We start from the raw sequence: 12793 nt of genomic DNA, 5'->3' as shown, positions 1-12793 counted from the left end.
CCCATTTCTTCTGCGTGCGCATGTGAGTGTGTCAGTCTTTGTGTGTCTGATTGTGTGTGTGTGTATGCACACTTGCTTGAAACATGCAGTACCGTCCGTGCCTTGCAGCTATGGTTTTGTCATTGTATATCACTTTCTTCCTATCTTTTTGTGTTTTTTTTCCCTCCCTTTTTGTTTTTGTTTTCCTTTTCTTTCCTCTCTATCTTTTGGCGGTGTTGCTCGATCTTGTCCCAATGCCCCGCCCACCTATGTGACATCACGGCTGGCTCTGTCCAATCCGATCAGCTGCTGGTGAAGGGGGTGAATGAGACGCTGGTAGCTCAGAGAGTGGCGCCTGCTCTCATCACTCTGTCCTCCGATCCTGAAATGTAAGTGGAACAACAACAACAACAATAATAACAACAACAACAAACCGCGCCGCGTCTCTCTCCCCCTTCTCTCTGCCATCTGAGAACCATCACATTGAAACAAGTCTGTGCCTGCCAGGAGCAAATTCAACACAAAGATGCGTCTCAGATTTTAAACTTTATGTATGAATTATTTATTTTTTTATATTTCTATTTTCATAATCTTTGCATTTTTGGATTTTCCTTTTTTTTAAAGGCACAGTGGTATGCCATTGTGTGGATTTGCTCTGGTGTAGGTTCAGGCCTGGGCCATGTGGTGGTCCATCAGCAAAACCACTGTTCACACTAACACCATGCATGTTGGCTTCATCAAAGTGCAGCACTAACCCACGCCAGCTCCCGTCATCTCATCCGTCTGCAAAACTAACCAGTCCATTTGTGCGATCCAATCCTAGCATGCTCATGTGTAACACGTCCCCTCCTCCTCCTCCTCCTACTCCTCTTACTCCCCACCCAACTCAGTTAAAGCAGGACCCCTCCTCCTGACCTACCTGCCAGCTAGTGGCTGGTAGTCCTCACCCCGTCTTTTTCAGTTGTATCCTGTCACTCTATTATTCTCTCTCTCTCTATCTTCCACGTCATCCCTTCTATCTCTTCTTCCCTCCTCCTGTCTCCTCCCACCCTGCATCATCCCGCTGTGTGGTGGGTTTGCAGTTGGTTCTCCGAGGCATGAGTGAAGCATTAGTAGATCGCCGGGCGGCTCCGGCGCTTATAACACTGTGCAGTGGCCCTGAATTGTGAGTCAATCAACACAAGTCAACCTCTCCTTGAACACTGTCATTTGTTTTTGCGGGCTGCATCCTTCCAGTGTAAAGCAGTGTTAGTCCAGAAAAGTGTTTTGCATAGCATGAATATGTTGGTAAATAAAATTTAAAAAAAGATACCCTTACAAGCTGAAAACAGATAAAGCTAGTGTTAGGATAAACAGGTAAATGTAGATAAATACTTCAATCATCACTTGTTCAATCCTGTGGAACATCATTAGCACTTATAATTCCAGGAAGAGGAAAGAGGAAAATCTACTCAGTCGTACTTTGACTCTCACAAAAAGATCACACCTCCTTTAAGTTCATTAAATATCCTGGGCTTCCATTACACATCCAGCCCTGAAGTGTGTGATCAGAAAAGATGAACCAGAAGCCACACTGTTGGAATGCAGCCCCCGTCATCTCATATAACTCTCTGTCTTGAATTGTCATACTTATGGGTAACCATTTTTTTTAGATATATATGTTCTGTTAAATTCCAGATAGTTTCCCATTTGATTCTTGCTGTGTTCAAAATCTGCAGATAAGAAAGTCAAATGTAGTACTTGATCATTTTGTGAAACTGATTTTATTTCACCAACGTCAACGATGGCCCGAGTGTAGCTCTTATTCTTTTCTGCTCCTACTGACAATGGAATGATTATCTAACAACACCCTAACAGCATCCCATCAATCCTTCTCATCTCCGTTCATTTCAATCATTGATTATCCCAAGATACTTTTCATGTTTTGAACTCCTATTTTTGCACCTTTGATGACCGATATTGATTCCTCGATAAGTAGTGTTGACCACTTTCTTTATCTCATCGACAGTCAGCTTTTACCTTCTACTTAGATACGCTGTTAGCTTAGGGATAATGTTGTCAATACTCTGATTCATAAAGTAGTTACAAAAGCAGACGTTGATCTTAAATCTTACAAGATCAAAAATGAACTCGGTCACATAAATGTAGCTCAATTCATGTTCTAAGATTTTAAAACATAAATGATTTAGTGAAACTTTTCTTATTTATGTATTTACTAATCTAAATACTAGATGAGGATATTAGATGATTGTTTGGTCAAGTCTGTTTATAAAGCACATTTCAGCAATGAGGTTATTCAAAGTACTTCACACAGGACATCAAAATCATAAAGGTGAAAATATCTGATCAGAAAAGAAGGACCATCGAGGGAATGAAGAATGTTTAGTTTTAAATAAATCTGTAGTGGTCAGTAAAACATTCATAACATTGATGTCCCCCCACAGCCTCTGTTAATGATTTAATTTAGGCAGAATGAAGTTTAAACTTGCAGCCGACTTCCTAATAACTCATCACTGTGGTATGTTATTATTATGTCATTACTGCATTTGGATAAAACCTAGAAAGTGTGTAACCAAAGTAGCCCTAGTTTATTTTTGTTTTTTTGTAAATACTTACAGAGCTCTATATTTGCCTTTGTGATAAAATCATTAACATTTTTTAGAAAATACAGACAGTTGAAGCCTGTGTAATAGTGTAACAGTGTGAAGCATTATTTTTTTTTAAATCTGAAAATGGACCCAGGAGACTTGCTTTGTGCCTCTTGGTTAATCACATAGCTATGCCATGATGAATGTGGATTAAACCCGATACATCTGGTGATTCAAACATGTTCATAGAAACTTGTTCAATATGTGCAGATAATATTTGATTCATTGTGATTCTTGGTTAAAAAGACAAACTCTTTAATACAATAGAAATTACGTCTAAAAAAAGTTGTGCACTGATTAGAACTTGTGGCTTTGTCTTCACTTATTTCCTGCCCGCCTGCTGCTTTCAGCTCGGTCAGGATATCCACAATCCCCGCCTTTGGTACCATCATGGAGACGGTCACACAGAAAGAGGTAGGACACTAACCACACATGAAGCACACAATGAATTTCACAAATCATAATTTGACATGTTCACATGAGTGTGTTTATGTGTTTGTGTACATATGTGTAGCTGCTAGAGCGTGTGAAGATGCAGCTAGCATCGTTCCTGGAAGACCCTCAGTACCAGGACCAGCACTCTTTGCACATGGAAATCATCAGGACATTTGGAAGAGTCGGGCCCAATGCAGAGCCACGCTTCAGAGACGAATGTATGTCAATCACATGAACAACTCAGAATGTCCTATAGTGACCCATTTCTTTAAGTATTCTTTTTTTTGCACTAATAAGTTGTCACGATACCAGAATTTTAAACTATGATACAACACTATTAAAAGTCAAACTATATTGAAACCTGGTTTGATACCATGGCAACAAAAATAGAAGTCCAAGGCTTCTAATGTGGGTTAAGTTCTTGATTTGAAATTCAAGTAAACCTCTGCACACTGTCTAAGTTGCACAAATGTATTTGTGTTACTAAGACAGTTTCTCCTCTGCTGCCACCTGCTCTGCTCTCTGAGTTTTTAAGAGACATAAACATAACTTTTGATATCTTTATGTGATGTCAGAAGAACCTTCAAAAACATCAGTATTTGCTGACATATGAATTTGAATGGCCCACCGCTGCTCTCTTTCCCTCACAGCAGCTTTGGGTCAAAATTCTGACTGAGGAACTGTAGCTCTACTTTACCACACTACCGATCATGAAATAACAGATTCTATCATTTTTAAACACTTGGTATTAAAAAGTATCCAACATGTTGACGACCTGACTATCTTCTGCTGTTCATGTGCGTCAACTTTTTGTCTGTATCTGTTTTTTTTCTCTTTATTCCTCCAGTTGTGTTGCCACATCTTCACAAGCTGGCACTCGCTAACAACAGCCAGGCGGTGGAAAGCAAGAGGATCGACATCGCCACCCAGCTGTTTGAGGCCTACAGCGCCCTCTCCTGCTGCTGTATCCTTCTTTCTGTATTTCTTCTTGAAGTGTTCAAGCTGTGATCGCTTAAGATTGCTCTTTTATTACAGCTATATGCTTCTAAGTCTAACAGTTATATCATCTTGTGAAACATGTGTTGTCAGATTTTTCCCACTCAGCCCCTCTAATACTTTTTTTTAGCTACTTCACTGTATGTATTTCCAAAGGATTTACTAGAAGTCTGTGTCAGGGTTGGCTCGGGGGTTCAGGGTTAGCTGTTGTAACAGTGAGTCAGTGGTAAGGCCGTTAGAATAACTGGTCAAATGCTAGCAGCACGGCTTACATGTGTGCGCCTGTAAAACTGTGTGGGACATATCAGCGTGGCCCCAGTGCCTGCCTGAGTGTGCGTTTCAGTGCGTGTGTGTTGGCAGAGTTTGCCCGTCATTTGGCAGGAGGAGAAAGGGAAAATAAGCTGCCTCCATTTTTGGGGCTAGAGGTAATTACAGGGTTGGTTAAGCAAAGGAAAGGATGAGAGAGGGAGAGGGAGCGTGAGAGGAGCATCGAATTCAATTCTTAGTAACATTTCCCAGGACGGGACCTACGTTTACACTACCTCCCCTCTCTGTCTCTATTATTCCTTCCTTTTCCGTGTTTCTTTTGCTTCTGACTATTTCTCCTTTCACAACGTTGTTTTTCACCCTGCTCTGCCTCTCCTCCAACATCCCCGCCCTGACATGGCCAAACATACACCCTCACACACGCACGCCCACACACACACCCATGGAGGACAGCTGGCCTGAGGTTCATTCCTGCGGATCTTTGTCAGGCTGTGATTTGACAGTGCAGCGGTGTCCAGGAGGTATAGCCCTAACCTCAGAGGCTTTACCTCCCACTGCACTTTCTTTCTCTTGTAATCAGTGCGACAAGCTCTGAAATTGTACATTCCCATTTCTAAAAATATAAATTTGGTCTTTCTGAGTCCTGTATAGCTCCACTTTTTAAGATTGTACATTTAAGTTGCTTGCTCCTTACAAATATTTTTTTTTACATATTTTAAATATTCTTGAAGTTAATCTCAATTTACAGAACTAAAAATATAAATTGTGGTCCGTCCGGGGGGCGGGGATTTTAGTAAGTAGTATTGACCAATCATGAATCAGCAGGCTTTGGTGTATGAGCAGAAGCAGACAGAGATCAATCCGCTGTAATGACATATTGTCTCCCATCAGAGATTAACAGATTGACTCGATAAATCCATTCAAGATCAAAAATGTCAACTTGAGCGACAAAATCTCCTCGACGATGTGTTGCAAAACAAATCGGTGTTGCGATTTCCTGACTTCCTGGAATGCATCGTAAAGATAACTCTGACCTCAATCAATCAACAAGTATTTTAAAAAGTGCTCCTCTCCTCTTAAGGAGGGACCTAACAAAGCTTGCATTTTGTACAGAATCTGCATCATGATGCTGGTATGTGAGAAAAGTTCAAACCTGTCTCAAGAAAATTGAAAACACTTTTTCAGAGTTAAAACAACTGAATTAAGCCAGAGGGAACAGTCATGATAATACTTTATTGGTATAACACTTTTCAATACAGGTAACAAAGTGCCTCACAGTGTGCAATAAAACCAATCAAGCAATTCAAAATGATAAAAAATGACGATAAAATCAAATCACAGAGTAAAAGTTTTTTTGGTAAGAGAGTGTGTTGAGTAGAGAAATAAAACGAGGGACCGATTCTGCTAGTCTGATCTCCTCTGACAGGCTGTTCCACAGTTTGGGGGCTCTGACAGAAAAAGTCCTGTCCCCTTTGTTTTTTTAGCCTGGACCTTGGAACAGCCAGCAGAGCTCTACCAGAGAGTCTCAGACTGCACCCCTGACTCATCTCATGTTGTGCCTCAAAAGTCATTAAAAGACCCCTAAAGTCAACAGGAAGTCAGTGAAGGGACGCTGAAATCGGGGTGATGTGAGCACATGTATGGTTTCTTGTTTAAAGCTGGGCTGCTGAATTTTTGACTTTTTGAAGGAATCCTCTGTGTAACTTATTTTTAACAGTTGATCTGAGACTCACCAGAAACAGACGAGGCATCGCTACTAAAGAGGATCTAATGAACCAAGATGTGATTAATCTGCAGGCATATCTGTAGGGGAAAACGTCTGCTTCACTTTGGATCTGGACACTCAGTCGTGCTTAAGGTGCTTCTTGGACTGTCAACAATGGAGCTCACTGAAAAGGAAGTCTCTCCAGGAAGTCGTGTGTGGCTAACCCCTGGCTACCTGGAATAACCAAATTAGTTCCAATCGTTCCCAGAGACATGCAGTATATGATCTTCAGGCGCTAGTCGATGGTTCCTGATATTATCCTGAAGTAAACTCCACCCTTGTGGTTATTCCTGGGATCAGTATTAGTAGTTTTTGTGTCCAAACAGGTGATCACAAAAACAAAAATACTAAACAGACAGAAGAAACAACGTCCTCACTTTGAGGTTAACCCTTAAGAGGCTTATCAAACTTTAAAAATATATATTTTTCTCATCTTTTTTTCTTACAGTATCAATGCCACATAGTAAGAAAAAACAAGGTTGTCTCTGAGTCTTTCTTATTATTGTCAATGCCAGATGCAAACAGTTTAAAGCACACACCAACATTTGACCTTCAGTAATCTGCATTGAGACTCGATCAGCCAAAGGCTAACATTGTGTTTCCCACTGAATAACAACACTCTCATTCATGGTGCGGCCAGCCAGGTGCTTTTGATCAGCTGACAGTCTTAACTGTACAAGTTCTTCATTCCAGTCCTTAACTTCCTGCGCAGTCATATCAGAGGAGGTGATGGTCAACCACTTCCTGCCTGGCCTCAGGTGTCTCCGTGCTGACATGGAGCAACTTTCCCCAGAACACGAGGTAAGATGCATTCACACTTCCCGCCTGCAGACAGGAGGGGAGATTTCATTCAAAAAAAATAAAAAAATCTGACCGTGATGCACTCACCATGTACGCATGCCTTTAGTATCACATGCACACACATTGACGGGCCAGACGGTCTACTTTTTCTGTCTGTCACACAACATGGGTGCAGGCGGACAGTCTGACACTTCACCTATTTCTCAGACACACTCATGCACACACCTCTGCCATATTTATTTGTGTCTTAGCATCTCACGCAATCCAGTTCATGTGAGCATTCTCCCATGTTGACTAACCGTCAGCTGACTTTTCTTCCTATCTACACATCCACTCTGTCTGTAAAGCCAGCATACCGGAGACGAGGAATTCTTTCCTTCACTGGAACATTTGTGCACACCAAATGGATGCAAAAGTCTGTGTTTAATAATGTAACAGAATCCGACCCCACAATCTGATTTGTGCCACAGAATGCTCTTTACAAGCTTTGTGTAGGTGTTGATACATTTCTGTCTCTCTCATACTCCCCACAGGTTATTCTGAGTTCTATGATCAAAGAGTGTGAAATCAAAGTGGAAAACAGAGGAATGGCAGATGCACAAGGGTGAGAACAAAAATAAAAACAATCCCACTCACACCATCACTTCCACTAAATGATTAACAAAATGCTGATTTTTGTTGCATGAAAAGCAGCGATGTCAGCAAGCAGTGGTTTAGAAGCAATACTTTTGGAGGCGGAAGAATTAGCCCTTACTGTGAGGAGAGGGGTCACTTATCAGTTTTGGGGACCGGGCCCACATTGTGGGTACTCGGCAGGGGAGAAGAGAACATGTAAGAGTGTTGGAACCACACTCATTATGTGGGTAACTTCACACAGAAAGAGAGCAGGGAAATGAGAGGAGCTGTTTTGGTTTGGACGTGGGCCATGCTGTGGGTGTCTTGAAAAAGACGTTTCTCACATCCTGTTAACATGTGTCTGAGGCTCATTAAAAAGAGAAGCGTGTGAATATGGATGCTGGAAGTTTCCTTATAACTGCTTAGTGTTTGCATTACCAAAACAAAAAGTCATGTAAATGAGACAAACAAGACTTTGATTCTACTTTAATTTCAGTGTTTTCCATCTACTTCTGCTCTTACTATATCTGATAGCTTGTATCTTTGTTGCCACTAAATAAATGATATAAGGAGTTGTGACATCATGGAGTGTAAGGACATTTGCATCATTACTTCTTTTATGAAATATCATGTAAACTAGAGATGCATCATCTGCTATTTCTTTGGCAGATTTATCAGGATTTGTTTTTAAAGTTTTGACCTGCCGATTTTGATCTTGGCAGATTTATATTTTGGGGCTTTAAAGAACTGTTATTGACAGCATTGTTTCATGAAAATGAAACAGTTTTTTAGGTTTACGGATCAGTTATTCATTTTTATTGAAAAAAAACCCCCAAAAAAACAGACAGTGCACATTATTGAACATGAACACTTTAATAGTGGCACCCGGATAGCCTTGAGGTTATGTCGTGCACCCAATGTCCTCGTTTCTGCAACGGTGGGTTCTAATCTGACTTCTGCCTTTTGATGCAAGTCAGCCCCCGCTCTCTCTTCCCCATATTTCCTGTCTCTCTTCAGCTGTCCTGTCTGATAAAGGCAAAAAGGCCCAAAAAGATCTAAAAACAGACATAGGTACAGTGCACATTATTGAACATAAACATGTAAATATTTCAGATTGTAGCCATATGGGGCGGCTGTTGCTCAGTTGGTAGAGTCGGTCGTCTCTAAACCGGAATGTTAGGGGTTCGATCCCCAGCTCCTGCAGCACCATGTCTCATGTGTCCTTGAGCAAGACACTCAACCCCAAGTTGCTCCCACTGCTTCTTCAGTGGTGTATGAATGTGTATGAATGGGATTAGTTAATACTGTCAGAAGACTAGAAAGGCGTTATACAAGCTCAAGTCCATTTACCATGGAGGTGACCCTGTAGCTCAGACCAAGATGAAGGAGCAGATACAGTAGAAACACTTAGTCACTTTGGGCTTCATGTGACCAAGGTGTTAGAGAGTTGAAGAAGATGACAAATGAATGATAAATAAGAAGAAAGTTTGTGTAGTATGGCCTGATAAAGAAAGATGTACCAATGTTGAAAAAGGAAGACACTCCTACTTTGTCACTAATGATGCAATGTAGCGTGTGAGGAAACTCAAACCTGAGACATGTTAGAGATCTGAAAGACTTTGTCATATCACAGGATTGTTATATTCACTGATGTTTCCATTCTTCTGTGTATTTATTACACGTTGTTTAATTATACCCATCCCTTTAAATGTGTTTATGAAGATATGTTTGTACAGTCATGACAGCCACAGAATCCTATACTTAACAGCCATGTCAAAAAGAGGACAACAAGTTGTTTGTTTGAGTTCTTCTATAGAAGCAGCTTCATTATGTTCTCCTGTCCACAGTCTAAACTGTGCTGTTAAGATGTTTGTCTGTCTGTTGGTCAGTGCAGCAGCTCGGCCGGCTGTTGTAACTGCTCCATTGTATTTGTCTGAACCAGAGAACTCAAAAGAGGAACCTGATGAGTCGTTGGACTGTAAAAATCAGGGGTGGGGGTCTGTGTTGGCAAACAGCGTATACCCTTTAAGGAAGTAAAGGCTGTTGTAAGGTTTAACAGATACTGAGGGTTTATGTAGGATTTTTTTTTTTACTGCCCTGTTTGCTTATTTTTGAAACTTTCTTCAAGTTAATAATCATTATTTGCGAGCTAAACGTTCTTGTTTCTTTAAATTGAACCTTTACGTCTTGTTTCCTTCCACAGCTCTGTCTCCATCGCCTCCAGTCTGGTGGGTGAGGACGCAAAGACCAAGTTCCTGAGCAAAATGGGTCAGCTGACCACCTCCGGCGCCATGCTGGCCAACGTCTTTCAGAGAAAGAAGTGAACACTGACTGATCGACCACTGCTACGTGCTGACGATGCCCCGCTGTCTACCGGAGCATTTCATTGACTGGACAAGAACTGGTTCAACTGCAGTAGAAGAAAATTGTGTTGTCGGTTCAATTTCAAGAAACGGAGTTTTGCTGATAGTTGTGTTGATTTAAATCTTCATAGCAGAAGGACTACACGCTCTTTAAAAGTTACCAGCAATGTTTTTTGCAGTGAAAAGCTGAGGTCGTCACCTCTGCATCCATCATGGTTTACTGTGATGAAAGAGTTATCAAGGACTTCATGAATCCATGTTCACATTGTCATTTCAGAGCGAGAGGAGAGAAGGAGAGAGGGATACAATGAACAGTATTGAGATTCACCCAAAGAGATAACAGTGGACTTGATTCCTGGACATTTCTGGACTACATGAAAGTATCATGGGATTTAATTTCAGTGCAGCACTACTTGTATCTGAGAGGAACACTCTGAGCATCGCCTGCTGGATTTTTAGACATTTTAAAATGTCACTTTTTGGAGGGAAAAGTTGTACGACAGATGTGTTGATTTGCATTTGCTGTAGAATATTTGTCCTGAAAGACGACAAGATGGTTGTAAAGAATGCCTCGTGCAGTCAATCTGTACGGCTCCGATGTATTGCCTACTTGAAGTTATAAAAAAAAAAACAAGTCTTGCCTTTATTTCTTCAAAGTCTGTCTCTGGTTTATGTTTTGATAGCTTCTATTTTATAACTTATTTATGTCTTAATGAAGGATAAACATACCTTTTTTTTTTCCAAACTTCCAAAGAAATTTGCACTTCACTTTGCTGTTTTGTTCTGCATTCTAAGTATGTATATTTGTTTTAATTCAGAGTTTAATGAACATTATCACTACGGTGAATGGAACTGCTTTTTTGGTTGGTCCATTTCGACACTGATAATAATGATTCCCTCTCTGTGTGTCGCATCTCGTCTCTTTGTGTTGCGGTGTCTCTGATAATTGTATGTTTTTCTAAAGTGGGTATTTGGTTCTTTTTTTGGTTTCGTTGTATTTCAATATGCTCTGAGGAAAAACAGTAAATATCTGTATCATACACTGTACCCAGGAGGACGGTACTCATTATGTATATTTGAAAATTGGTGTCATGGTGTAATAAAAGATGAAGAACAGTTGTGTACTAAAATGTGCTTCTGGAGGCCTCTGAGTGTCTTTACACTTATGTGTGTGTGTGTGTGTGTGTTTGTGAGATGAAGGAAAATCCCGTTTTTTTATTTTTATTTATGGCCCTCGTCTCAAAGTGTCGGCAGGTGTTGCAGGCCGTAAAACAAAGTCATTCCGCAGACAAACACACTCCTACCGACCCTGATCCCTGCGTCCAACACTTTGATGTGCCCTATTGTCTATTGTGCCTAGTACAACAAACCAAAGTCCATCTGAAGGGACATTCCTGACAACTTACCCCAAATAACTACAGAAGTGCGCTCGGATCTGCTGTAAAGATTACACTATCTCTCCACACCAACTGTCTTCTCTTTGAGAGGTCAAGAATGAAACACACAGTCGACTAAAGAAGCAGAAAATACACCTATAAGTGCACTGTTTTTTTTTTTGTTTTTAAGCAGCTCAGTTGTCTTTGACCTGGGATGGAATCCAGTTCATCTATTTATGCTGAAAATATAAGTGAGTCATTCAGCAGTGTAGAGCTGCACATAATTAGTGGTTGACCATTATATGAGTTAACCAACACCCTTTTGATAAAGAACAGAATTTGCATATTTAGGCTAATATTCAACCCTCATCACTGATAACTCCTCAGGTGGACAAATACTTTATATGGGACACGGCTTGAAGAAAGGGCTGTCAGAATTATGTGTGTGTCTGCATGTGTGTGCAGAGATAAATGCCTAATATGTGATTTGCATTCAAAGAGAATTGTTTTTTTATGTAATTGTGGTCAAAGATTTCCTTCTTGAGCCTTGATTGCTCTCCAGTGTTTGTTTAGAATCACTCTGCACATACCTGCATGTACATCTGTAGCCCGTGTGTGTGTGTGTTCATGAAAATCCTCCTGGCATTTTGTTTTGGTAGAAGTTGCGTCAGCAGGGAGCCCTAACTGGCATTGGTGATTTGGGTGACTCACCGATCACATCTGTTTCTAAAGTGAGCAGAAGCAGTGCATATCCAACCCAACAAACCACCGGAACATGGTGGCTGAGCCTTCACGTTGTTATTCCACCCAGTTCTTAGGGCCATGTGCATGTTTTCAGCCCCTCCGTACTTAAAGAGAGACGTTGCCCAAACCCTTTAAAGTTTCCTCCAAATTTGTGGCACCAAACCCGACTGTGGTTGCTTTCTTCTTCTTCTATGGAACGAATGTGTCCAACATTAATGGAAACCACTCAGCAGCTCATGGCATGTGTGTGCATTTTTGAGCGTATGAGCTGTCAAGACCAGGCCTACTCCATGAACTTTGACTTGTTTGAAGTGATGCTAAGCAACACTACCCACATGCTAACAGAGCTAAACAGCTTTGTGCGCTCTAACCCGGGTCACTTTAAAGTGTGATGCTTGTAAAGCTGCATGGTGTCCGCCTGCAGTGCGTCTCCATTTTTAGACATCAGAGCTGCATTATATGGCCTAACAGGGACCTCTTTATGTTTTCCAGTTCAGTTTTGTTGAAAGTGGCTGACTATGGTGTGAATGTCTGGGGTGCGTTCAGAGTCAAGTTGGGGTTTCTGATTGCTAAAAGAGTCCAATCTGGCTCTTAATTGCTACTGTGCACGCTGCAGAGAGGCCCCACCGCAAAACAGCTTCTCTCAGCATGTTTTTACGGGAAGAGGGGGAGAGGGAGGCCTCAACCCCTAACCTCCCTCATTATTCTTACCTCCCCACCATCCATAATATTCTGTATTTATCTGCAGACCTCAACAGGAAGTCACCCACTGTAGATTTTCATTGATAATGCACATAGAGTCAA

At 41.1% G+C, this 12793-nt stretch overlaps 2 protein-coding genes across 8 annotated transcripts in view; one reads left to right on the top strand and one right to left on the bottom strand.

The window, feature by feature from the left end:
- Window positions 1-10985, top strand: part of relch (RAB11 binding and LisH domain, coiled-coil and HEAT repeat containing) — a 41031-nt gene extending 30046 nt beyond the window's left edge. For 4 of the 7 annotated variants that reach the window (XM_061064218.1, XM_061064219.1, XM_061064216.1 and 1 more), the window contains 7 exons: window positions 286-368; window positions 2978-3041; window positions 3142-3280; window positions 3910-4026; window positions 6803-6891; window positions 7425-7495; window positions 9710-10985. In XM_061064218.1, the coding sequence (XP_060920201.1) occupies window positions 286-368; window positions 2978-3041; window positions 3142-3280; window positions 3910-4026; window positions 6803-6891; window positions 7425-7495; window positions 9710-9830 (684 nt within the window). In that variant the 3' untranslated portion in view covers window positions 9831-10985. Of the gene's footprint in view, window positions 1-285; window positions 369-1061; window positions 1145-2977; window positions 3042-3141; window positions 3281-3909; window positions 4027-6802; window positions 6892-7424; window positions 7496-9709 lie in introns of those variants that run through there. The other 3 variants (XM_061064217.1, XM_061064215.1, XR_009676617.1) reach the window with 2 other exon arrangements.
- Window positions 1-12793, bottom strand: part of hnf4g (hepatocyte nuclear factor 4, gamma) — a 187438-nt gene that overhangs the window by 62893 nt on the left and 111752 nt on the right. The window lies entirely within an intron of this gene.

Source organism: Labrus mixtus, chromosome 19 (assembly GCF_963584025.1).
Source record: "Labrus mixtus chromosome 19, fLabMix1.1, whole genome shotgun sequence".
Classification (NCBI taxonomy): Eukaryota; Metazoa; Chordata; class Actinopteri; order Labriformes; family Labridae; genus Labrus; species Labrus mixtus.
The sequence above is the reverse complement of the archived record's forward strand: the minus strand, read 5'-3'. Positions and strand labels throughout refer to the sequence as shown.